Below are 26,235 nucleotides of genomic sequence, written 5' to 3' on the forward strand. Positions count from 1 at the left end.
AAATACACACACATTAACACACTAATACACACACACACACACACAAATACACACACATTAACACACTAATACACACACATTAACACACACTAATAAACACACAGTAAGACACACATTAACACACACTGATACACACACTAATACACACACAGTAACACACTCTCTGGGTCCACCTGAGCAGCGGGTCGGAGCTGCAGCTCCACCTGTTGGTCAGAACCTGAAGCGGTCCGGCTGATCTGGACCGAACCAGAAGCAGAGGGACCAGCAGGTGGCGCTGCAACAGGAAGTGAACTCCATCCTGACCTGCTGCTTCAGCGGTCATGTGACCGACATCCTGTGAGAAACTAAAGATCTGATTTAATTATCATCAGCTGTATTGATTATTCAGTAATTGGCCTTTTTAGAGTCTGAATGCTCCAGTTAACGATTATTTACTAAATTAGCTGACAAGAATTTTAATAATCGATTCATCACAACTAATCATTTGAGCCTTAATTTATTACATTAAATCTGACTGGATTAAACAGGAAATGAACAGAAAAATCTGATTTCCATCTAATCAGAAATTATATTAATTATTGTTCATCCATTTCTCGGGATTAAACTGGATTATTTTAGATATTATCTGGAGGATTAAATGTTATTAAACAGCAGAAAATCTGAACAGAAACAGTTGATCATCAGTTTAATGGATGTTTGTGTAACGGCGCCGTGCTGCCGGGCTTCAGAACCAGAACCAGAACCTTCCCTTGAGTCCACTTCCTGAGTTTATCCTCCTCTAACCTGAAGCAGCTCCTCCCTTCAGCCTTTAACAAAGTTTAAACCGAACATCCAGAGGAGAAGACGTTCAGCGGCCATGTTTGTTTCTGAGCTGCAGTACCACCGGCTGCCGCCAGGGGGCGACGCCTCCCACAGATAAACTGCTTTAACTTTGTTTATGAAATAAGAAAGAGAAAAAGATGCTGAATGAAACCCAGATTATAGTGATTAGTGTGAGTCGGACCAGAACCAGAACCAGGAGGAGGCGGAGCTACCTGGTGCTGCTTGGGTCATGTTGAGTTCGCTGGTGATCAGAACCTCCAGAACCTGAACCAGAGGATCCAGAGTGGAATCAGACCTGGACAGAACAACAGAGACCCGGTGAGACCCGGCGGTACCGCTAGGACCTGCTGGAATGTTCTGGGTTCTGGTACCGACCCAGGGGGCTGCCTGAACAGAAGCGGGCTGAAGTTCTCGGCCAGAACCCGCGGGCTCAGCTGGTTCCTGGAGCTGTGCAGACAGAGCCGGGCCAGGTGCCGGACCACGCTGAGCAGGGTCAGCCCGAACTGGGCCGGGCAGGTCGGCGAGCTCGCCACGCCCCGCAGAACCTGGGCGCACTCCTCAGGGTCCCGGACCTCTGCGGACAGAACCAGGGGCATTAAAACGGGTCAGAACTTTTTACCAGTGCCTGACTGACAGGAGCGCCGGCCGCCCCGGTTCTGGTTCTGCTGACCTTGGACGGCGTGGCTCATGTCGGCCTGCAGCGAGGCGGGCAGGACCGGACCGGGCAGGTCCTGCAGGAACCGGACCACCCCGTCACACAGAGACGGCACGTCCAGCTGCTCCGGCTCTGAAAACAAACGCACCTCAGTCAGACGGAACCGAGCGGACCACAGCCGGACCGCAGGACGGGTTCTGGCTCCTCACCGGTGTCGGCCAGCTGCCGGGTGTCCAGAACCCCTCCACTCATGCTGCGGTACAGAACCGGGCTGTCGGAACCTGCAGAGACACAACAGGAATCTGATGACCAGACGCTGAAGGTCCAGTAGACACTGGGTTCTGTTGGTTCTGAACAGTTCCACAGAGAGACCCGATCCAGCGGAAGCTACAGAACCGGGTCGGGTTGGACCCGGTTCTGCAGCTTGGGCCTACCTTTGGTCTCTATGAGCTCCATCAGTCTGCTGAGGAGCGGCGGCGCCGTGTCTGGAGGTCCGAACTGCTCTGGCAGGTCCGGCAGAACCAAACCTGAGCAACAAACACAAAGAGTCAAACATGGAGGTTCTGGAACCCAGACGAGCAGCGCCGTCTGGTCCAAAGGTTCTAACAGAGAACGTCTGGATAAACAGAGCCAGGTTCTGGTTCTGATGGCTCGGTTCTGTATGAGTATCAGACTAAGCCCAGATCTCTGACTTTCAGGCAGCAGATGCTAGTAAAGCTAAGCTAACAGTGCTAAAGCTGCTCTGTTGATGATGAGCCATTAGGATTTAGCACTTAGCTAATGCTAAATACCAACGCAGCACTGAGCAGAGCTAATGCTAAGGTCTTAGCATTAGCTAAGTATCATGTTGGTGTAGCACTTTAGCATTAGGTTTTGCTAAATACTGTGTTGGTGTAGCGCATTAGCATACACCAAACTAGTATTTATGATCAGGGCTTCGTGTTAGCGCAGTTAGCGGTTCAGTTAGCGATGTCCAGCAGTGTCAGGATGTTCAGAAAGTGAAAAGTTTCTGACAAGTGAAACAGAAACGAACTGAATAATGGAGCTGTGGGGATTCTGGTCAAATTACATAAAACCATTTTGCTGCTCAAACCGAGCAGGAAGGAACCAAACGGATGCAGATAAACCAGCAGACGATCGATAACACGACGAGTTCTGAATGAGCTGCTGAGCCTGGAGAGCCCAACCCGACCCGGTTCTGATGGAGGAAGCTGCTGCAGGCCCAGCTGACGAAGCTCTCCTCGTCTCCATGGAAACAAAATGCAGCTGGTCATAGAAAGGCAGAGAGCTAAAACCTGCAACATGTTCGTTTCTGAGAGGAAACCAGAGGAGGAAGAGCAGCAGTTCTGTGGAACAGGCAGGTAACGACAGAAAACACACACACACACACACACACACACACACACACACACACACACTTCCTGTGCTGCGCTGACGGCAGCAGAATGTCAGTTGTGATCAGTCAGCAACCGCAGCCCTGACTAAACAGCAGCTGGGACGGTCCGGGTCGCTGCAGAAGGTCTGATTGGACCGGGCCTCACAGAGAACCAGAACCTGGGAGCTGGACTCACCCTCTGACTCTGAGTCGGTCCTCACGGACGCGGCGGATGGCGGTCTGGGTGGGCGGGGCTTCGGAGTGGGCGGGGACATCCTCTTCCTGCCGACGAACTCCACATACGTTCCTGGGAAGTCGCCTTTCTCCTGCCAGAACCAGAACCAGAACCAGACAGAGGCCGACTGAGCGGTTCTGACCCAAAATCCATTTTGCTGCTAATTTATGGATCAAACAGATGTGAGCTCAGCAACAGAGACACTGAGAGGTCAGAAATGAAGCTGGACGTGTTTAAACCTGAAACAATAATCAATAAATCAATTAATAAATGAAAAAAACTCATTTCCATTTGCATTAATGATCATTTTTCTCTTTCGACTGAAAACAGGTCGATGAAAGTCTGGAGTTTGGGTCTCAAGTAAAAATGGTTTCATTTTGCTTACAGTCCTAATTCATTTATTTGTCGTTTCTGTTTTGTTTATTTTTGATTATTTTAAACGTCTAAATGTTCCAGAGTTAAATGTTCATCAGAATTAAAAGTTTATTCATCTTTGAGTGTTTATTATGGTGTGTCAGATTTACAGGCGTACCAGAAACACTGGAACACAAAGGTTCCCGCTGGAACTGTTGAATATGAAAAGAAAAATGTGACTGTTAAATTTTTAATGTAATTAATTAATCAGAATAAATGCGTTTCAGTCCCAGTCTGACAACAAACCAATATGAAATGTGTAATTTTCCAGATTTCTGTCTTTACACCAGAATAAATAAAACCATGCAGAAATCTGTTGGGTATGAATAGTTATGAGCTGCATTAATGTTAGTAATTTATCGTCATGGCAACGTCCAGTAAATCCCAAAGGACTGATTGGACCAATAACTTGTTAGCTTTAATGACGTCGTCTCAAAGGTTAAAGGTCACAGACAGAGAAACCGGCCCTTCCTGGCCCTGGCAGATCTGTGGCGGGTCAGAACCGGTACCTGCGTGGTCTCGTTGAAGCCCGGCAGCCAGCCGATCTCAGACGGCCGCTCCTCGTCTCCGCTGCCGCAGCCCAGCGCCAGCAGCGCCCCCCTGCTGACCAGCAGCATGTCCCCCACGCGCAGGTCGATGTCCTCCTCCCGCTCCTTCTTGTAGTCGTACAGCGCCCGGTACTGGAAGCCCTCGGAGCTCATCCCGGCGCCGGTCCAATATGGCTTCACAGCTCGTAGCAAAAATCAGCTCTGGGTAGAAAACGGTAGAAAAATACGTTCCTGCAACGTCCTGAGAGCTTCTAGAGGGAAGAAGAGAGTAAAGATGGCGTCTCCAGCTGCGCGCGCGTCTCTCCGCTCTCCATGTCATCCCTCCTGCTGCGCCCAGCGCCGCGCCACCACACACGCAGCTTCCTGCTGCATCAGCTGGAGGTCAGCGGGGGTCACACGACACATCTGAGGGGGACACGGCTCCACCTGGAGGGCTGGAGGACAAACTGCACGTTAAAGGTCACAGATTGCTGGAGGTTAGAGGTTAAAGGTTACATGCTGCTGCAGGTTAAAGGTCATAGGCTGCCTCAGTCATCCAATCAGAGACCTCTCAGAGTCAGCAGACTAATCACTTCCTGTTTGTGTTTTTTCCTGCTGCTGCTCAGAGTTTCCACAGGACGTCGTTTAGCTGCTCAACTCTTTGAACACATAAATGATGACGACCTTCTGAGGTCGTCCAGAACGACCTCTCTGCTGCCTCTAGACGCATCTCTGACCCAAAACACCTGAAGAAGAAGACAGGAAGACCTGCCCTCGTCTGATTGGCTGTTGGAGCCAGGATGTTCGAGTTTCAGCTGTTTTCAGTCTGAAACGGTTCAGCAGATTCTCAACAGTAAAAAAAATATCAGTTTGATGAAAGATAAAACATGTAAAATACCAACTTCCTCAAATTTAACACAAGAAATAAAAGTTACTTTTCTGCCATTAAACGGCAGATTGTGGCAGAAATCAGGAAACTGTGAGTGGGTTTCTGATATTCCAGTTGTTTTATTAATAATTACGGTCGTCAGTTGTTGAGTCATCACAGCTGATGGAAAACATGCAGAAACACGTGAATCACTGGTTTAGAGGAACTTATTTGATTTAGGGGAAACGTCTGTGGGGTTCAAATTTACTCCTACAGTTAAAAACATCGACTGACATGTTGGATCAAAACATCTTCACGAAGCTTTTATGATCAAATTTTAAATTATGTCAGATTATTTTTTAAGCTGAAAAAGTTTTTTATGTTCTAATGGAACAAATTCAGAAAAATAAAATCACATAGAAAATGATTTGTTTGTTTTTAAAAATAAAAATAAATGTTAATCGCTTATTTTAAATAAAACATGAATTTTATTTTAAGATTGTCGTGTTCATGTTTTCAGGCAGCAGGAGCAAACAGGCTGACCTCTGACCCCTGGCTTGTATATTTTCAGGAACAAGGATGTTTATTTGAGCCATTTAAACAATTTTATTACCGTCATGTAATAAATGTAGAAAATAAAATAAACAGCAGGAAAAAAAACACTGACATTTATTTGAATATTTCTAGCTTATGATTTATTTGGTCTGTAGCTTTAAACAGCTGCATCCTGGACATTTCTGAGTTAATATAATATTTATTTGCATAACTTTAGTTGTACTGATGTAAATGGCGTAAAACATGTTATTATAGCTCACAGTATGTTTAAGTAATCTGTCATTTTTCCTTTAAGCCTTTGAAAGTAAACAGAGCAATTCGTCTCTCTTCACCTTATTGGAGCAAAAATGAATCTTAATCAACTCTCAAAATCAGATTTTTATATTTCAACTGATTTTGATCAACTTGATTCAAAATGCCATGTTTGTGTGTTTAAATAGATAATTAAACCTTTTTAATTAATCAAAATTTTGATAAATTAGTTTTATTTACTGGTAACCCAAATATTTTGTCATTAATATTTATATGTAATGATGAACATGTAAGGTATCAAAGGGACCTATTGCAAATAAATTTGCACAAAAAAATCCACATTTTAGGGATAGGAAATAATCTTACGGTATAAAAATACAATAAATTTTCTCATTTTGTCTCTAATAACAATAGTAATAATAATAAACGCTGTTTCAAGCTGGTTAGATTTGAGAAAAAAAATATTAACATTTGTTTTGATGGTGTGTAAAAATAAATTTTGAAAAATATTTAAACATATATCTAAAATGATGTTCCGATTAGCTTATATGTATATTAGGTTATTAAATATGCGACGGACCTTGTTAATGCAAAACATACATTTATAGACGAGTTTAGAAAAATGCGTAAAATTAATTGTTTATAAAGCAACATTATAATAACAAAATGTTTCTGATAAAATATTTAGTTTTTAACGAATCTGCGGTGATGAACAGAGAAAATGAACCCATCGTCTCTAAAGACACATTTCAGCTTTTTAAGGTCCTTTACCTAAAAACAAGCTAAAGTTTCTGTTTTTCTGCAGGCCGCCATGATGTTACACGGGATTTAAAAGCTAAAGCTGCTCTATGAAGCAGCAGAACCAGGACAGAACCAGGAACCCGAACCAGAACCGCTCCAGGAAACAGGAAACCAGCAGCTAACCGTGCTAGCTGAAGGAAAACAGCTCTCACCTTGTTGGTTCTTTAACTTTTTCACCAACCGAACCGTCCAGCAGACCGAACTCTGAACACCATGATGGATACCGCCTCCACTGGTTCTCCAGAACCGAAAAATTCCGTTAATTTAGCGAAAATCCTCAGGATGGAGACGCTGGCAGATCGGAAGACCGTGTCCGTTCAGGTTGTCGACAGCAGACTGGCATCAAGTTCGTCGCTACGCACACTCACTTCCGGAGTAGACTGTCAAAATAAAAGAAGCCAAACAGATCACGTCGTCAAATCCTTTAAAAATATTTGTTTCTGGTACGAAACTTGTCGTGTGGCAGATGAAAAGTACAATTAGATCACAGATTTTTCATGAAACTTTATTTTTGCTCTTAGAAATTTGAGCAGAACCAAACGAGCCGCCGAGACCTTCAGAATAAAAGCTGCATGGGCGAGGATGTCAAGAAACTTAGCATCACGATCAAACTGCGTTTTAAATTGGAATATTACCAGTCATTATTACCTGTAATTTCTTTTTTTTTTTTTTTACTGTTTATCCAGCATGTGCTGCGATGAAACGTTATAAAGATGGCTTAGACAGATTACAGCTGGTCACGGGAGGGGGGCTGGGCACTGACGTCACATCCGCTAACCTAGATATTAAAGCAGCGTGCAGGGCTGTCAGACAAAGGCGGAGTGGGGGGTTGCTGTGTTCGCTGAGCCCAGGCTTTCCACAGCCGCTGCGTGGGCGTGATTTCTGTGTCAGGAAAACTGGGAGACTCCGGCATCACGTGACTGCTGCTGCGGATTTTCCAGAACAAACCGTCTGCACATCATGCGGGGCTGTGCGTGCAGCTTCCGCCACCGCAGAGGCTGTTCATGGAAAAACAAGCTGCTTTATTTATAGCAGAGTCAAAAATGCAATCATTAAGAACAGTTTATTAATAAATACAGAAGAAATCATAAGACTCAAACCACATCTTAACTCAACTCATTGATGGTAAAAACAGATTCTCTAAAAACATTTAAATATTTATACAAGAGGAAACTAAGACAGCCTGACATGTTTCTGAGATAAAACTGTTTATCAGCAGTTAAATAAAACTGATTTATTCAGCAGAAACATCGATTCATCCAGGTAAAATTCATGGGTCCAGAAAAATCTCCACCTTCCCCCCAGTAAGTGACGTCTGCCGGTCCGGTTCACGCTCTGCTTCAAAGTCCAGCAGAACTCACTGAACCGACATGTAAAGGAAAGAACCAGCAGCAATAATCTGGGTTATTGGTCCGATCATGGAGAGAAACAAATGAGGGTTTCTTTCACAGCCATAATTTAACCACATCATTCATTCATCTATAAATGTCACAGGGAGTCACTTCATTTTGAAAATATGTAGCCTGGCAGCAGGGGCGCAACTACATATTATTCAGGTGGATGCAAAAACAGAAATCGGCGCCCCCTGCCCCCAAGGAAGGTACGGAAGGGTAAAGGAGCATAGAAAACATGTTTACCCCCCGAGACAAAGACACGTGAAAGGTAAAACTCGCTACATTTACATGTGAAGGAGCGTAAGGGCGCGGTGAAGTGTATGCGAAGGCATCATCGGGGCGCCGCCCCCTCCAGACGGGGTTTTGACGCCCCCTCTGGTGCAGCGCCCCTATGCGCTGCATAGCCACTTTTTGCGCCACTGCCTGGTAGCTAATATTCAGTCAGCCAGCTAAATGTACTCCTATATGTTTAGCTAACTAGCTAAACATTTATGTTGCACACTAAATGTTTATCTTGCTACTTTATGCATTATGAAGGTGTGGCATTCATAAATGAATGAATGAGGAAAATGAGTCCCCATCTTTCCTTGCATGCTGAGCTAAATAAGCCACATTATTGCTGCTGGTTGTTTCCTGTTTGGTGGTTCTGTCCAGCCGGACCCGGTCTACATGCTGAAGATGTTCCCCAGTCGGTGGACGGCCAGGTGGATCCGACCCGCCAGCCGCAGCTCGTCCTTCAGGTGGCGCCCCACCTGCTCACAGTGCAGGACGTCGCAGAACACCCAGATCTCCGCCCGCTCCCGCTGGATGTTGGCGTTGCAGGTCGGCAACCCGGAGCGGCTCAGGCAGCGGCTCAGGCAGCGCCACGCCTGGAGGGACAGACAGTTTCATCATCAGTTTCAGAAAATGTTTCCTGGTGACGATCACTGCAGGGAAACACGGACGGATCGGAACTAGACTGGTTTTTATCTTATTACCTAAATCCGTCCAGCATCACACAGGAACCAGACCTCAGTGATCGCCTGACCCAGTTCAGGGTCAAAGGTGATGTAACCGTAAACAGAGACGGAAACGCTGAGCGGACGGAAATCTGATAAAAATGATGAACTCAGCATAAAAAACTGATAAAGATCCAGAATCCCAGCAGAAACGAACCGGCCAGAGTTCTGGATCTGATTCTGGTTCTGATCTGCTGGGTCACATTTATGATCAGGCAGAGAGGAGGACACCAAAGTAGAAAGGGTTAAAAATAAAACCTCTTTTTTTTATTCCAAATTCAAAATGCAATAAAAAGGTATCTTAAAAAAAGACTTATTTCAGTAATTTCACCTGAAATGAATAAAAATCATCCGTCGAACCAGATGATGGTTCTTGGTTGGTTCATGTCTCCTAAACGAACCCAAGGAGTGAGCTGGTGAAAAACATCTGGATTTCCAAAAATTAAATCTTCAAAAAGAGAAAAGCGGATAGATTTACGGCCCAGTGGGAGGAGCCTAACCGTCCCTGATGTCAGCTCAGGCCCAGCTGGACTGGAAGCATCCAGGTGTTCAGAACATCTGGAGGGGTTTGTGTGTTTCCCTCTAAATGAACAGACAGGAAGTCGGTCCAGTGGAAGCCCCGCCCCCTGCAGCCACTCACCTCCTCCAGGTCGCTGCAGTTCTGCTGCGTGATGACCCACTTGGCGCGCTGGCGCAGGTGGAGCCGGTGGAGGGACACCAGGCGATGGAGACGCCTGGACAGAGACATGCGGCTCTGCAGCTGGACTCCGCTCTGCCTGGAGATGCTCCAGGACCTCCGGACCACCGGGACCTCTCTTTCCGTCCCTGGACCGGTTCCAGGTGCCGCGGGTTGGATACGGCCGAGAGCGTCCTCCATAGGCCCAGGCTGGGTCTCTGTGAGGGCGCCCCCTGGTGGGCCGATGCGGGGAGGCAGTTTGGCCGGTCTGATGGGCCGGCGGTTGGCGGAGCTGCGGGGGAACCAGGGCCTGAAGGCGGGCGGCGGCCGGAGGGCCATCGGCTCCAGCAGCCTCTGGGTCTGCTGCAGCAGGGCGGAGAGGCGCAGCGCCGAGCCGGGCCGGTAGTGCAGAACCACACGGTCCATCCAGAGGGACCGGATCACAGGACAGACAGGACAGCGGTCCTCTTCCTCCTCTTCCTCATGACGGCTCAGACAGAGACAGGCTGAGGAAACACACCACTGCTTTTAGTTCACACATAAAACACTTAGTTAGAGGCGGCCATTATCACATCTTTTATCACGATAAATTTAGTATATTAAAATTTTGATTTAATGATGTTCAAAACACCCAAACTGACCGTTTGTTACTTCTAGTATTTTCTCCACTGTTTATTCAATATAAATACCAATAAATATTAATTTGAAAATGTAATTAAACTGAGTTACTTTGAGCAATTTAGTGACATTAACTGAACTTCTCTGTGGTAAAGAAGCGTATTACAAATAGCTATTAAATTCAAACATACTTTATTGATCCCAAAGAAAAATTAAATGTGTTTTCCTAGAGCAGTATCTGTGGAAGAATGAGCACCGTGTCAAACAACTACCTAAAAACTGTAAAGGTTTTATCGTACCTTTTATCATTATCGAATTATTACCATCAAATATCGTGTTAAGTTTTATCACGTCCCGTCCGTCCCTATGAACTCGACTTTTAAAAAAGAAGATTTACAAAATATTTTAGCTTCTATTTTATTTTTATTCTGGAGGATCAGTTTGCTGCTGATGCAGAAATAAAAGGCTACAGACTGAACGGGCCTCAGTTGTGTTAAAAGTCCTCCACCTTGTGGCCGGGGTGGGTAATGTCAAGATGTTGTGTCAACAGTCAATATTTAAAAAATAAAGCTGCATGAGAAAGGTTTTGTAGCACAGATAAACAATCTAAAACGTAGGTGTTACCGACAAAAACTGGGATATTTTTGTGAATATAGGTGATTAAAAGAGGAAGAAAAAACAACAATAAACAAACAAAGAACTAAACACACAGCAGACGATCCTTTCTAGTCTCTGTGGTTACGGCGGCTAAAAAAACAGCAGTTAACTTTAACCTTGTTTTGATTCCCATAACACAATATTTCTGATGTTGTAGTAGAACTGATTTCAGCTGGAAACAATAATAAACACGATAACAGTTGTAAAAACAGCAACACAAGAGCCTCTGAGAGCTAATGTTTATAGCTTGTTTAGCCGTTAGCATGCTAACAGATTATTATTGGCTCAGGAAAAACCTTCATACGAGCCAAAACCAGCAAACATGAAGCTAAGCTGGTACATAAACAGAGCAGCCATGTTTTATGTTTCATGTTTCATACTCACCAGACCAACTTGGTTTCTAGACACGAACAACCGACGCCATCATGGAAGTTGACGTCGCTTCACGAGAAATCTCGCGAGTTTTCCGTATTCCAGCAGCTTCACCGGAAGTCTGCTCTTATATTATGTCTAAGAGTCTGCTGATCTCGGCGGGGCCGCCATGTTGGGAAGGGCAAAAGAGGCAGACAACCTACTAGAACAAGGTAGCTGATTAAAAGAAAATGTTGGTTTTAAATTTTTCAGAGGCATTTTATTAGTTGAACTTTCAATAAAATTCTTTTAAATAGGCTTAGTCTTTTCTTAGAACCCAAGTATGCTATTTTTAGTAGGTGTATTTGTAACTTATTTTGTAAGATCTTTTCTGGTATGCCTGATGTCTCCACTGACAGACCATCTGTACTCTGTATTCTGGTCTCTGTGGATTTCTGGCAGCAGTTTGTGGAAGCAGCTCAGCTGCAGCAGCCATGTCTCCTCTGGTTGGTGTGTTCAGTTAACATTAAAGTTCCAACAATCAGCTGCACCTCTTAGCAGTTCCAGTGAAAATGCTGCCAGTCCAACCAGTTACTCATTGTGGACTGTAGAACAGCTCCGCCCCGGTGGCAGCAGGTTGGTCCTGATTTGTTCTCGCTCTTGTTGCCGTTTGGACATTTATTCCCTCTGGTTCTGGACGCTGTGCAGCTGGAAGGATACAGCAAGTCTTCAGTCAGAGGCCTCTCTCTGTTGAATCACTGACTGCTACTGGAGGTTTTTCCTCAGTTTAATGCTGACAACAGCTGAGCTACATGAAGCAGATTCTGTAGTTCGCAGCTACTGCAGAGCAGCGGGAGCAGAAGAAGAGACGGAGGCTGCGGTAGTTTGTCAATAGGACATTTTATTTCATACGTCTGTTGTCTTACAGTAATATAGTTGCTGAGATGACCACCGGCTGCAGCCTGGACACCTAAAACTGACAGCTGGACTACTTGAAGCAAACTTTTTTGTTCCTATATCTTTAAATCTTAAAATGATGTTGCAACAGAAAAAAAGCACATTTGCCATCAGATGTGTGGTGACGTCATGTCGGGTTATAGAGAGGTGTAAAAAAGAAGAAGAAAGAAACCTGCGATGCTGTAAAAGGATCTGAGTATGGCACATTTGGTCCACGTCGGTCGTTTTATTATCTTGTTTTTCTCAGACATGTAAGAAAGGAAAAGGAAAAAACTAAAATAGATGATAGTTTAGGTGTTTTTCTCCCCAGAAGCACAGCATTAATGACAGCATATCGACAACACGGCTGCAGAGGAGGTCGTTTCTCTGTGAGCTTAAAATTTATCAGCCAATCAGGATCACCCTGGTACAGAAACATCATCAGAAATATTAATAACTTCTTTCCATCCAAAATGAGAAGGGGTGGGGGTGAGAAAGGTGTGTGTGGAGGCGGGGCTGTTCGTGGATGACGGACAGGAAGGGGACGGGACATTCACAGGAAGTAGTCAGGCGTGCGTCTGGTCACGTGAGGCTCACCGCGGCGAGGGGCGGGGTCAAACTGCAGGCTGAGGACGAAAACATTCAGTTACCATCAGCTGACAGGAAGTGACATGAAAAAATACTAAAACATTCAGTTCATTCAAATATGCAAAAAATAAAAGTTAAATAACCTGAAAGTTTATTAGAATAAAAATAAAATGAACATAAAAATGTTATAATATCTATTAGTGTAATTTTCATCTCAGGAGGAATTACTCAATATTAGCTGATTAGTAATTGATTATTCAGATACGATCAATTTGGTGGATAAAAATAATTGGCACATTAAATAATCTAATTTATTCATTAGAATGCAGATTAATAATAGTTTCAGTCCTGAATAGGTGAACTTCCTGCAGCTCTTCGCTCGGTCGACTCACAAAGAGTATTTGAGGGTGTCGTCCAGTTCCATGATGGCCGCCTGGTTGCCACAGCGATAGCAGTAGTTGGGAGCACTGAAGATGGTCACCACGTTCTTGTCGTGGCCCCAGTTGTAGCCCTGATGGACGGAGCAGAATCAGACCCTGAACGCATCGTTCTCCGCTCTAACGCTCAGATCTCTGATATTCTGCACGTTTAACTTCGACTCCATCATTTCATCCTCCAACCAAACAAAACGCAACGTCGTTCACACAACATCTGCTTAACAATATTAAGTAGTGTGGTTGCCGTGGCGACCCGTTACCTCCATGACCAGCTGATGGGCGCGGGACACCAGCGTGAGGCCGTTGGCGTGGTTGAACGTCTCTGAGATGTCCTGGCCGAAGGTGTAGCCGGCGCCGCGGGGGGAGATGCCCCACCCGCCGCGGTCGTCCGGGTCGGACCACAGCAGGTCGCACATGGGGCCCTGAGGGACACAGACAGTTACAGCGGGCAGACAGGGAGTACGGGGGGCAAACTGGGGGCACGCGTACCTCATGTGGGACCTCCTGCAGGCGGTCCAGGGCCCGTATGTGGTCCAGAGTGTCGATGGATGGAGACAGGCCTCCATGGAGACAGAAGATCTGGAGCAGACAGGAACACGTTAGCTTTAGGCTAACACCACAGCGCCCCCCGCTGGCGCCCCTCCCCGCCTCGCCGGCGCCCTCACCTGGCCGTCCACCAGCGCGGTGAGCGGCAGGTAGTCGAACAGGTCTGTGAAGTACTTCCACACGTTGGCGTTGCCGTATTTCCTCAGGCACTCGTCGTAGAAGCCGTAGACCTGTGTGATCTGCCGGGACTCGTGGTTCCCCCGCAGGATGGTGATCCGCTCCGGGAAGCGCACCTGGAGGGCGAGGCCAGCGGAGGTCAAGGCTCCGTTACAGCACAGTTACAGCCAATCAGGTCAAAAACTGAAAAATCTGACTCTGTTCCTGCTCAGTGAACGCATCAGAGCCTGAGGCAGTGATTGTGTTCCAGGAAGCAGTCTGGATGACGACTCAGCGATTCTGAGGTCACCAGTAGCTGCTCTTCCTGTCTGACATCACTTCCTGCAGCAGCTCTGGACTCTAATCATTTTACAGGAGCAGCAGTAAAGCTGCAGGACGACCTCTGACCTCTGTCCAGCAGGCAGCGTTACCTTTAACGTGACCAGCAGGGTGACCGTCTCCACAGAGTAGTAGCCTCTGTCCACGTAGTCGCCCATGAACAGGTAGTTTGTGTCGGGAGACTTCCCTCCGATCTTAAACAGCTCCATCAGGTCATGGAACTGACCGTGAACGTCGCCGCACACCGTCACCGGGCATCGCACCTGGAGAGGGGGCGGAGCGTTAGACACAGCCTGGGAAACATGGCCGCCTCCCACCATCAGACACAACAACCTGGGAAACATGGCCGCCTCCCACCATCAGACACAACAACCTGGGAAACATGGCCGCCTCCCACCGCTACAGAAACCAGACTAACGGCTTTAAGGCTCAACAGTGAAAAAGACGCTGGAGCTTCAGATGTTTAATATTAATAACTACATAAATCAGCTGATTCTCTTTCTGATTCCAGCTGTTCAAACTTCCAGAACAGAACCAGATATGGTTCTTGTGACCCAAACCCAACAAGGTTCTAAATGCAGTAAATTATTAATTAAAATCAGTTTTCACAGATCTGCAGTGAATTCAGATTTAAAAGCCGATGTTCTGCAGATTTTTCATTTTACCAATTAAAGCTTTTTAGACAATATTAGAAAAACATTGAAAGATCAGAGCTAATAATTTAATTCCCTTTGTCAAGAAAACATTTTATTGCCTAAAGTGAATTTAGATGACCAAATTATTTCAATAATCAATTCATCATTCAGATTAATTCCTAGCTTTAAACCAAGTTCAGATCATTTCTGAACTGAAACTAAAGTCTGTTGTGTTTTTCAAAAACAATAAAAATTATTTAATGTTTAATTTTAGAGACAGAATCAGATGTAGTTCTACATTCTTCCTGCAGGGGGGGTTACTCCCAGACACCGCTGTTATTCCTGCCGGAGCAGCCGGTTCTTCCAGAACCTTTAATAGACCGCTGTCCCGTCTCCAAGGAAACGCACTGAACACGTTAAAAATGTCGATTCAGTCAGAAAAACTAAAATGTTTCTCAGAAACAGAAAAGTGACATCAGAGAAATAAAATGTTTGAGAGGTTCTGGTTCTGTCCAGACCCGTTTGGATCGCTGTGACCAGAACCGGTTCAGAGAAATTAACTCACTTCCTGGACGTTGGACTCCTTGGTCAGAATCTCCTTCGCCTGAAAGGAAAACACAATCAGAAGATCAAAAATCAATATCAGGATATGGATCAATCACATCACACAACTTCATCACGTCCTTCAGCTCCAGGGTCAGAACGACCCGTTTCCATGGAAACCACCCATGGAGGACATAAAGCTGGTCATGACACTTTGTTTTCAAATGGTGATGAAATATTAAATATTATTATGACTAACCAGCAAAACAAACTATTATTTAGTCTTTATTTTCTAACCTGTTTATTAAAAGCTGCATCATGAGGATGACAGTCGGCTTTCCTGAGCCTCAGATCAAAACAAACATGGCCGACAACGCGTCTGATTGGCCGATCAGTCAGTCAGGTTGTACTGGAGCCAATCAAACATCCCATAATAAACACAGATCTGCTGCCATCTGAGATTTATTGGATTAATTTTCCTTCATTCTCTGTTTGACTCATTTAGGGGAATAAAAGGAATTATTTACAGTTCAGCTGATGAACGCTTTATTTTCCCTCCAGAGCTGAAGGAACAAACTGAGGTTCTGATCCGGGTTGGGTCGGGTCAGAACCACCTTCCCTCTCTGAGAGTCTTTATTTAAAAAATGTATTTTTAATTTGCTTCAATCTAAACTTGTGATGATTTTATGGGGAATCAAACCGCCGTCAGACTGATCAGCCGTTGCCGTGGCAACCAGTACTGGATGTTTTTAACTGAACTGAGGAAAACATGTGGGCTGCTTTACCAACGCTGATATGACTAATAAAACAGGAACATGTTGACCTGATGTTCACGTTCAGAACCATTTGATGTTTTATAAACTACTCAGAGGTTCTGGTGCATCAACAGTTCTGAACTCGTCCCATCAATCAATACACATGTGATCAATAGATCAGTTATTAATTATAGTAAAACTGGTTCTTATACCTGCTGGTGTTTAGAGGACAAACGTGGTTTTCTCTGCAGGTTTGATGTTTTCAGACTGTTATTCATTTATGAACGTGTAAATAATACGTCCTCAACTGACCTTTAGGACTGGAAACACAACAGGACCAAACCGAGACCATCAGAGATTATTATAGATTATTACAGATGATCAGAGATTATTATAGTTGATCATATTTCTGGTTATTAGAACAATCAGGCTGGATGGGAGTCGCTCAGTGTCAGCCCAACATGGCCGCCGCCTCCTGGTTCATGTTCAGTCTGATAAACAGATCTGTTTCATATAGATCTATATTACACATTCAGCTTCAGATATGAATTTCTTTGTTCTTTAATGTTTTCATTAAACTTTAAACAAAAATATCTTTTTCTCATCTGTTTCTTTTCCACAGATGGAGGGAGCGGTTCTTTTCTCCAGATAAATCATGGCTCTAACCTTCTGAGTTCATTCATGAGTTTGTTTTTGTTGCTGACATCAAATCATTTTTAGGAATACCAAAATCTGCTGGAGACCCTAAACATGACTTTTTAAAAGTTCAAACTCCAAACCTACCATGATATGCATTAATACCAGGTCTGCACCGACTGCAGTTTTCTGGCCGATCGCCGATTACCCATCTTTTAAAAAGCCTAACTTACCGAATATGATTTTGGCTGATACCATGTTTCTTTGTCAGAAATGTTGATCAATATAACAGGAAAGTTGCTGAATTGGAAACAGTGGGGTGACTAAATGTGCAGACATGACCTGGTCGGCCGGTTTGTCTAACAGGAGAAAACAAAAGCACAGCAGTTGAATTTTAGACCTGTGCCGACACTGACAACATCGGGGGGATAAGATCGGCTTCACATGTACCAAAAGAAAAATTTAAAAAATACAAATCGGCCGATCACCAATCTCCCAAAATTAAGGAAATTGGCACCAATAAATTGGCTGGCTGATAAATCGGTGCACCCCTAATTAATACGCAGACTGGAAACCGTATTTGCTCTGCAGCAGAAGCTAACATCTACAGCCTGACAGCGGCTCGTCAGGGTTCAGCCAATCAACACCAAGGAAACGACTGACGCCAGCCAATAGCGCGTTAACAAGCGTTGTTTAGACAATTTAGCTTCAGGAGCTGCAGTTTCTCTCTAATGTTTTAAAAATTAATGTGAATAAATTTCATTCCCCAGAGATATCCATGAATAGAGGAGAGTTTGCCGTTTCCTTGGAAACCAAAAACAGCAAAACGTTTCCTGTTTGGGAGTTCATTCGATTTATGTTCCTGTTGCTTATAGATGCAGAGAACGACCAACCAGTTCTACCATTAATGCAACTTTAATCAACCAGTACAGATAACTGATCAGTTGTAGTCAAAGCAGTAATTCACACTATTAATTATGACAGAGTTAATTATTCAAGTTAAGTTGGAGTACAATAATTATTACACACAGAAGTAATTTTAATAATTAGTGAAAAAGCCTAGTAAGAACAATAAGCCTCTAGATAAAATCTGCAGCTCTTCATTATTCAAGTTTCTCCTTTAATAGACCAGATCCAATCAGCTGATCAATCCCATGAAGTTCAACTGAAACTATGACATCATGGTGGAAATATGATGAAATATTGCTTAAAGTTGTTGTAAAACGACTGAGTTTAGATTTATACCGTAAATCTTTTAAATATGAAACATGTTTTATTTTCCCTGGAATAAAACTCCAGATCTTATATCTGGCCTGTTCCTTCTTCAACCAGCGCAGCTGATCGTCTCCTGGTGTCCATCATTCATGGATAGACAGCCAGAAACATCCTGCCACACTTTTCAGAAAGCGGTATGTTTGGGTTTATTACAGGGATTCATAAAGACGATGATTCAGAGCTGAGAGGCTCTAAATTTATTTCTGTTGCAGCAACCCGGTGGAGCCGTCTAAAGCCTGGGAGCTTTACGCAATAAAACCTCTGATCGATCCGGGCAGGGTGCGGTGGAGAGCAGTACGACGTCACATTAACCGATCCGCTGGTCACTTAGCCTCTAAAACCAATACATTCTGGAAATAAGGGCGTTTCAGCGGATAAGGAAAGGGAAAATCTAGTTGTTTAATTAACGGACGGTAAAATGGGCTGCGTCTATTTGATGGGTAAACAGGGTGCGCATTTTCGGCCCGTCAGTTTTTAATTTGTGGTTTCATAAATATCTTCACAAATACACTTTTACCTAGAAAACCTGAAAGACTGGCTGTGATTTATATTCAACAAGGTACACAAACACCGTCGAGCTCCGTGTGGCTGCTCTAAAACTGGGCCAAAAACCGTCAACGTTACTGCTTTTCCAGGAATTAGACCGAGCCGCTGGGGCCTACTATGAAATGGAGGTCAGTGGAATCAGACGGGAGTACCTACCTTCTCGCAAAGCGTCCGGACTTGGTTTTCTGTCAGCTGCTTGCACTCGTTGAGTTGCTCAATCCACTGGTCTAACTCTTTAGTAAAAGTTTTATCCTCCATGACGGCAGCTGTGGTAAAAACCGAACCGATCTGCGTTTCAGCTCCTGGCTTCAGCTCCGCGTATTGTTATACCAAACCCAGTCCCGCCAAATAGCGAACAAATTCAACAACTACACCGAAAAATATCGATACCTTCAGATAACTTCTGTCATTATAAACCAGGTGTGTTAACTTCCCGACATTAAAAACTGTTTCTGAGAGCTGCGGGAGCGAAACGCATCGAAAGTCCCCGATGCGGCAGAACGGAGCGGCGTCGCAGAGGCTAAAAGAGCTAGCTGCAATAACATCCGGGTACTTTAGCATCGCGCAAACTCGACTCAGCAGCGACGCTACGTGGAGAGGGCGTGAAAATAAAATAGCATTTTGACTGGTTTGGAGACAGCTTAGTAAAACTGGCTTATGGCAAAATAAAGTGAATAGGGTTAGAACAGCCTGTTCAATTATAAAAAAAAAAATAGTTTTTTTTTTAAATAAAAAAAACATTTTTTATTTAAAAAAATAAAAAAAAATTAAAATTAGACAACCTTCTTCGTAAAAGAAGGTTGTCTAATTTGTCTATCAAATTTAAAAATTCAGCCAAAAAGCATAAGATTTATCACTGGAAATGTGCAGCTGAACGACATGCCAAGGACATCTATTCTACTTAAAAAAAAACCCACTAAACTTTCAGTGATCATATCTACTGTTAACTCTACATTCACCTGAGTTAACTAACTCAGAATTATGCAGCAGTTTCAGCAGATAGAAAATAGTATTAGAACAACCAAGTGTGTGAACAAATAAGAAGAGAGAAACATTATTTTTTATCCTGGCTCTATTTCTGTAGTTTAGTAGGAATCCGTTGTGAATTTCCATGTCGCCGCATGGTGGCAGTAAGAAGCTGCCAGGGTGTCTCACTGACCACACTAAGCTTGAAGAAGAAGCCATTAGCTTCCAGTCCGCTGCGTGTTTACCGCAGCTAGCTGCTGTTGGAATAATTTATCATTCTTTACGTGACTTTAATGAGTTGAGAGCTTAGATCAAACTGGTCCTGTTGTTGGTGTAGCTTTAACTCCAACTATGGCTCATCTGACTGAAAACCCCGCTGATAAAGAGAGGTAAGTACAGCTAAAGCTAAATGGAGCTAGCTCCTCAACCAGCTGAAACCCCCTAGAAGCCCTGATGGATTTAATAAAACAACAGAAAATGCTCGCCTTTATTGGATAATTGCTCTCATTTCTGCAAACAGGTCGATACAAACTTCTCTCTGTAATTCGGCATACATTATTTTTGATTTTAGCTCACCGGAGATACAAACTCTGGTGGTTTTCCATAAAGTTTGGCTTGGCTCTGAGCTCCTTAGCATGACGTGTATGATCTCTTCTTCGTTTTATTGTGTTTCAGGATCATAACCACATATCCTTCCGATGTTACTCCGAATTTCAAACTTATCTTCTTTTAAATGTGGGATAATTGTTAAAAGTTGAATGAAAGCATCTCCCTTTTCCTTCAGGAAGTCTGTTTGAACCTCCAGGTTTTTCTCTCTGAATTCATTGTGGCGTTTAGAGGCTTTAAGGTTTTTCTTTAACCACATAAAGTTTCTCTCGTGTCTCCATCCAACAGGATCTACTGTAGAAAACTTCACTGAATTAAAATTTATTAAACAACTAAACAGAAATATTTTTATTTAGTTCTGGTAGAAAGTGATCAATATCTTATATTTGATGTTTCACTGATGATTTGGGCTATTTTAACACACACACACACACACACACACATATATATAATTAATATAATGCTGTGGGGCGCCTCAGGGTTTTATATTTGGACCTGATTTATTTCGCTTCGGTCAGACAACCTGATTCAGTCTCGATGTGATCAATATGTTAAAAGGTCATGATTAAATAATGAAGCTCTTTTAAAAACCTTTTTACATTAAAACAGATGAAGAAGTGAGTTCCAGTCGTTTGTCCAACATTCCTGTTGCTTGGTGAAAGAGTAAAACAGGTTTTTAAAGTCTTGTATTAAAACTTGGCTAAATAAAAGTTGGTTATTTGGTATCTTGGATACAATATTTCTAAAAAAGCCAAAACTTAATTAATTAATTTGTGTATTTGGAACAAATCAGAGCTGCTGTGTGTTGGACTGACTGTAGTTTGATTAAAAGTTTCCTGAACCACAACATGTCAAAGCTGCAAGTCACACAAAACAACCGAGTTAATGATTTTTAGGATAAATTTAAGGTTTTATGATGTAAACATCTTTTAACCATAACGTTGAAGCTGCTGATGTCAGACCTGATTGTTTCAGGTTCATCTGCGTCTATCCCGTCTACATCAACAGCAAGAAGACGCTGGCTGAGGGCCGCAGGATCCCCACAGAGAAGGTTTGTCTTTCTGTCAGGGCAGCTGAGGCGCTGACCTGGTTCCGACCCGGTTCCGACAGGCAGCTGACCCGGCTGCTCCTGTTTTGTCTCCAGGCGGTGGAGAACCCGTCCTGCGCAGAGATCCGTGACGTTTTGACGGCTGCAGGGATGAACGTCTACGTGGAGGTAGAACCCGACCGCCTCCCTCACAGACGCTCCCGGGTCCAAACACGGCGCCTGATCCGTCCTGGTTCTGTTCTGGTTCCGTTTGTCTTCCAGAACAAGATGCATCCCAGGGAGTGGAACCGGGACGTCCAGTTCAGAGGTCGGGTCAGAGTCCAGCTGAAGCAGACGGACGGCAGTCTGTGTCAGGACAAGTTCAGATCCCGTGAGTGTCCAGCAGGTGGCGCTTCTCCTGTCCTGCAGCTCAGACTCTAAAACTCTGGAAGGTTTTGATTCGCTGGAAACGACCAGAACCTCAGAACCTCCTCCATCCATCAGAGACGCTTCTGGTTCCTCATCTCTCCTTCAGCCTCTGGTTCTGCCCAGCAGCTGGATCCTCCTCTTCCTCACCATCCTCCTTCTTCCTCTCCTTCCTCCTCTTCCTCAGCCTCCTCCTCACCCTCTTCCTCCTCTTCTTCCTCACCATCCTCCTCTTCCTCAGCCGCCTCCTCCTCACCCTCTTCCTCACCATCTTTCTCAGCCTCCTCTTCCTCACCCTCTTCCTCCTCCTCTTCCTCCCCATCCTCCTCTTCCTCAGCCGCCTCCTCCTCACCCTCTTCCTCACCATCTTCCTCAGCCTCCTCCTCCTCACTCTCTTCCTCCTCCTCACCCTCTTCCTCCTCCTCTTCCTCAGCCAGGCTTTATAATGCGGTTTTAAATCGTCGTTGTGAGAAGACATGGCCGTGTTCCTCTAACATCTGGAGAAGATCCAAACCCAGACCGTGATCTGAACCCGGCTGCCGGTTCTGGTCAGAACCCGGCTGCTGGTTCTGGTCAGAACCCGGCTGCTGGTTCTGGTCTGAACCCGGCTGCTGCGCTAACTCTAAAGCACGAATCAGAAACATTAGCTCTGCTGAAGCTAATGCTAAAGGCGAGCTAATAGTTGGTTCTGCTAAGGTAATTTTCAGCTCAAAGTTAGCTAATGATGCTAACTGAATTAGCATCATGACTTCTATTTTCTCTCCTGGTTCTGGTTTTTATCCTCCAGCCTGTAAATGCCGGACTGGATGTAAAGTTTTCAGTAACTTTGATCTTCTGCAGTAGAACCGGATCAGAACCGACCCGTTTCGGTTCAAACGTAACGTTGTTCTGTCTGGTTCTTCTGTCCAGGGAAGGACGTGATGTTCTACGTCGCTGAGATGATCCCCAAACTAAAAACTCGAACCCAGAAGAGCGGAGGAAGTGACAGCAGCGCCCAGCAGGGCGACGGGGGCAAGAAGAGCAAGAAGAAGAAGAAATGACCTCAGACTTTCTTCTTCTTGAGGTTGAATCTGAGTTTGACGTTGGACTGAACTAAATCCTGAAACTCCAGCTGCTTGTTTTCATTTTTCCTGGAAGTTTTATATCTTCTGCAGAATTCATGGTAAATGTTTCAGTTCTTTAGCAGGAGAAGCAGAATAAAACGTTTGTTTCACATCTTTAAACGTTTCATTTCATCTCCTGGTTTCTGTCATTTAGTCAGACATCATCATTCATCTTCCTACAGAAAGATGAGAACAAACTGAACCTTTAACTGATTGGAGTTTACATTTTTTTCATTTTCATGCTGGAGATTAAATTCTTACAGCAAATTTAAAAGTTTTCTGTTTAAATTTCTTTATAAAATACTAGAAAACTGCAAAATTACAGTAAAGCATTATTTTTTTAAATTGTCGTGAACAAAACCTAACCAAAAATAATAAAAACCAAACCTTAAGGAACCAGACGTTGACCAGGCCGTTCTGTGGTCATTTTCTGTTGGACAGGAAAATCAAACTGACTGTGTGGTAGTTGGACTGTTTGCACACTAGAGGGCAGCACTGAGGCAGAAACGGTCCTCAGGGCCATTTCAGGCAGATTTCATTCCTGGGTTTTTAGTTTCAGAAAGCCGAGTGAGTCAGCTGATGGTGAACCAACCCCTCTATGCTCTGAAGCAACTCAGTCTGTCCTGCTTTTTACCTGAGCTGGCGCAAGGAGAGTCAGAGGAGCTTGGAGATGTTTGAGAACAAATAAATGCTCCATCAGGAGAGATGATCCAACCAGCATAACATGTCCTCATCTTTCTAAAACAATCGACATTTTTTGCCAAAAGTGATTTTTGGAAGAAAAGCGAAAGAAAAAAAACTTTTAGCAAAAAATGACAGACCATTATTTTAGGAAAGATGCATTCTAATTTCTGGACTAATGCAGTTTTGAGTGTTACAGATTTTCTCCAGTCAATTTATTTCAATACATTTTCATCCTGCACATTGTTCGTATGATGCAACCAGGACAAATTCTTTGTGCTGCACTTTGTTTTTGTGCCATCGACAGGCTGAGATGGAGTTACTGTCCCTGTGAGGTTGAGGTTGTCCTTCAACCATTTTTTTCTTCTAGTGGCCGAATGATTTGGATCATCATTCGCTGAATGAACCAATAGCCATTCAAAGTTTCACTTAAATTGATTACCATGCAGTTTTATTGAAACTCTTACTTGCTGATCGGGGCTTTATTCGATCTTTCTGAATAAATGTCCTGATATTAAGATTACTGGTGGTGAGCTCTGCTGAGACTCTGCAGGGAAAACCTGGTATAGATGACAGAAGGACGAACCATTTCAAACAAATCAACAAGAAACAAATAAAAATCAAGAATACATATTTATATGTGTGTACCTGCGCAGATTTAAACACTTGCACACAAAAATGTAGGAGTGAGAAGTTTACACTTTCTTAAATTCCTTGCCCCTTATTCTATTCTTCAATTTACCTTTCAATATGGTGGGCGTGGCCCAATTACTCCACAGCGCCCCCTAGAAATCTTTAAAAATCAGCAACAAGCTCTGCTTTGACCTACAATCATGAAATTCGGTACACATGTACATCTTGACAGGACGTACAAAAATGGAAACCACGGTGTCTGACTGTGACAGCAGCATGGGTTGGTCATGGCTGATGTGTGTGTGACAGTGGCTCAGGTGATGATGGATCTGTGACGGTTGTCTTTCTGCTGCAGGTCTGAGGAATCACTCACCATGATGGTTATCTCAGCATGTCAGCCAGGAATGTGTCCAACACGTCCTGCAGTAATTACAGCCTCGGCTCTGCTGTCACTTCACCGCCTCAGAGGGTGAAGCTCATTCAGCCCACCTGTGTTTATCTCTTCTCTTCCTTGAATAAAATTTCTGTATTTTCTACCCGATGAATGAAAAACAAACATTTTAACCAAAAATTCACCAGAAAGACCCAAATATACCAGGATGACTTTTCTAATTTACGATCCTCTATGTCCCCTAGGGGGTGCTGTGCTCTCTGAAAGCCTGAGGATCACACAGTTAGCCCTGAGTTAATTAAGTTAAAAGGATGAATGAAATAAAAGGTATTGTTGAACATACTCTGTAGTCAGATTAAATTAATTGTACATAATCAGGTGACACTGCATCTATGTTCACAATTGTTGAGCAGATTAAAATTGTGCAACATGAAACATAAAAAATGATCTTCTTTATTTAGTGAAGGAATAGTGAATGTTATAACATCTTTTTACTTGCATTTATACCCGGACTCAAAAACATAATGAATAGCTTGAAGTGTCATTATGCGATTCCAGCAGTTTTCACTGATATTTCTGTGGAGTTTTTCTTTCCTTCCTGCTGCAAGTCTGGAGAAAAAAAGAGATCGCAACTTTCTCAAAATCCAGAGAAACTTTTTTATAAAAGGTCGCTCATTTCTCTTTTGGGTGAAAAGTCTTTTTATACAGTTTCTGCAAAGCCAGTAGTGGTGGTGGAGCTTAAATGAGAGACATTTCCAACGTTTCCAACACGAGGATGTTCCGCTGAGAGACACGAAGCGGAAGACGGTTTCCGACTTCCGATTCAGGAAACATGGCGATTCCACATATTTTTCACTACTTTCAGTATCTTTCATGTGTTGTAGTTAAAAAAAACTACAACAACACCTGGACTTTTCAAACCTGGACTGGATTGTTCTGCTGTAATAACAGAATATTTAAAACTAAGTTTGTGATTTGTGAGACTTCAATAAAGGGCAATTTCAGCACTTTTTATGCATTTGGATCATATGATTAGTGCTCCAGCTCCAAAACTACAACAGACGGACAAGATTATTCCGTTATAATAGCAGCTTTTCAAAATAAAAGCACAATGACTCATGCTGCTTCATGGGTTGTTGTGGTTATTTGGTTGCTCATCAGAAAAGTTGCATTTGAAAAGAGTTAATTTTTCATCAGCGGTGGCTGAGATGGAGACAAAAAGGAGGAAAATCTTTCCCATGTGGGAATACTTTAGCTTCTAAAATAAAGAACTGCTCCACCCTGCTGACTGCCGCCAGGCCGACCATCAGGCACCCAGCAGCGGCTCCTCACATCCAGGCAGGCCTGATGATGAAGCGGCATGGCGCCACCTGTCAGTCACTCCAGGTGTTTGTCAGCAACCGACCAATCAGCAGTCCCTATTTGTCCCAAAGTATCTGGAGGAACTGAACGTGCAGTAACTTGGCCAGCGCTGGTCATTTCTAATGATTTTGAGGAAAACAATTGAAATCGTAATGAAGGCTTGTCAATGGGGAACATGTAAACCCAGAGCTATTAGAGACCGGAATACAGTTTATTACATTTCTAAACCCAAATCAACGGAAACTCCCACATGTTCCTCAGCACAAAGGTAACTGGTGGTAAAACCCATTTTTATCGAAACAACACATTGATAATCAAATCAAAGATCAATAAGTGAAGGTAGTTAGGCTTTAGTAACTGTAGTGTTTACCTTTGAGCATCTTTTTATGCTCCTGTTTATGTTCAAGCATTTTCCTGAAGGCAGATTTTCACAAGCCGGTGTTATTTAAG

The 26,235-nt window shown here is 43.8% G+C and overlaps 3 protein-coding genes and 1 pseudogene across 3 annotated transcripts; 1 reads left to right on the forward strand and 3 right to left on the reverse strand.

Annotated features, from left to right (window-relative positions):
• Nucleotides 1–6,867, reverse strand: part of LOC103131403 (phosphatidylinositol 3-kinase regulatory subunit alpha-like) — a 19,909-nt pseudogene extending 13,042 nt beyond the window's left edge.
• Nucleotides 6,868–8,322: 1,455 nt separating this feature from the next.
• On the reverse strand, nucleotides 8,323–11,334 carry shld3 (shieldin complex subunit 3). The gene is made up of 3 exons (XM_007543038.2): nucleotides 11,232–11,334; nucleotides 9,537–10,078; nucleotides 8,323–8,767 (listed from the first exon to the last, which is right to left on the reverse strand). Exons 2-3 carry the CDS (start codon nucleotides 9,996–9,998, stop codon nucleotides 8,564–8,566), a joined length of 666 nt encoding a protein of 221 aa, XP_007543100.1. The 5' UTR covers nucleotides 9,999–10,078; nucleotides 11,232–11,334; the 3' UTR covers nucleotides 8,323–8,563.
• A 745-nt stretch (nucleotides 11,335–12,079) lies between these two features.
• On the reverse strand, nucleotides 12,080–19,128 carry LOC103131405 (serine/threonine-protein phosphatase 2A catalytic subunit beta isoform). Its single transcript, XM_007543039.2, has 8 exons — nucleotides 18,747–19,128; nucleotides 15,401–15,439; nucleotides 14,293–14,463; nucleotides 13,825–13,998; nucleotides 13,649–13,738; nucleotides 13,420–13,581; nucleotides 13,115–13,233; nucleotides 12,080–12,760 (listed from the first exon to the last, which is right to left on the reverse strand). The coding sequence occupies exons 1-8, from the start codon at nucleotides 18,846–18,848 to the stop codon at nucleotides 12,688–12,690; spliced, it is 930 nt and encodes a 309-aa protein (XP_007543101.1). The 5' UTR covers nucleotides 18,849–19,128; the 3' UTR covers nucleotides 12,080–12,687.
• Nucleotides 19,129–19,728: 600 nt separating this feature from the next.
• srp19 (signal recognition particle 19) lies at nucleotides 19,729–22,838 on the forward strand. The gene is made up of 5 exons (XM_007543041.2): nucleotides 19,729–19,945; nucleotides 21,138–21,213; nucleotides 21,307–21,378; nucleotides 21,472–21,580; nucleotides 22,525–22,838. Exons 1-5 carry the CDS (start codon nucleotides 19,908–19,910, stop codon nucleotides 22,653–22,655), a joined length of 426 nt encoding a protein of 141 aa, XP_007543103.1. The 5' UTR covers nucleotides 19,729–19,907; the 3' UTR covers nucleotides 22,656–22,838.
• Nucleotides 22,839–26,235: the final 3,397 nt, after the last annotated feature.

Source organism: Poecilia formosa, unplaced genomic scaffold (assembly GCF_000485575.1).
Source record: "Poecilia formosa unplaced genomic scaffold, Poecilia_formosa-5.1.2 Scaffold755, whole genome shotgun sequence".
Classification (NCBI taxonomy): domain Eukaryota; kingdom Metazoa; phylum Chordata; class Actinopteri; order Cyprinodontiformes; family Poeciliidae; genus Poecilia; species Poecilia formosa.

What these genes read in the sequence shown, in the direction of transcription:
- shld3 (XM_007543038.2), bottom strand. Translation starts at nt 9,998, where the DNA reads ATGGACCGTGTGGTTCTGCACTACCGGCCCGGCTCGGCGCTGCGCCTC. An exon ending in ACTGCAGCGACCTGGAGGAG is followed by an intron (nt 8,768 to 9,536) that starts GTGAGTGGCTGC and finishes CTGTCCCTCCAG; the next exon opens with GCGTGGCGCTGCCTGAGCCG.
- LOC103131405 (XM_007543039.2), bottom strand. Translation starts at nt 18,848, where the DNA reads ATGGAGGATAAAACTTTTACTAAAGAGTTAGACCAGTGGATTGAGCAA. An exon ending in TCCGGACGCTTTGCGAGAAG is followed by an intron (nt 15,440 to 18,746) that starts GTAGGTACTCCC and finishes TTTTCCTTTCAG; the next exon opens with GCGAAGGAGATTCTGACCAA. An exon ending in CCGCGCTGGTGGACGGCCAG is followed by an intron (nt 13,739 to 13,824) that starts GTGAGGGCGCCG and finishes TGTCTGCTCCAG; the next exon opens with ATCTTCTGTCTCCATGGAGG.
- srp19 (XM_007543041.2), top strand. Translation starts at nt 19,908, where the DNA reads ATGGCTCATCTGACTGAAAACCCCGCTGATAAAGAGAG. An exon ending in GCAGGATCCCCACAGAGAAG is followed by an intron (nt 21,214 to 21,306) that starts GTTTGTCTTTCT and finishes TTTTGTCTCCAG; the next exon opens with GCGGTGGAGAACCCGTCCTG. An exon ending in TCAGGACAAGTTCAGATCCC is followed by an intron (nt 21,581 to 22,524) that starts GTGAGTGTCCAG and finishes TCTTCTGTCCAG; the next exon opens with GGAAGGACGTGATGTTCTAC.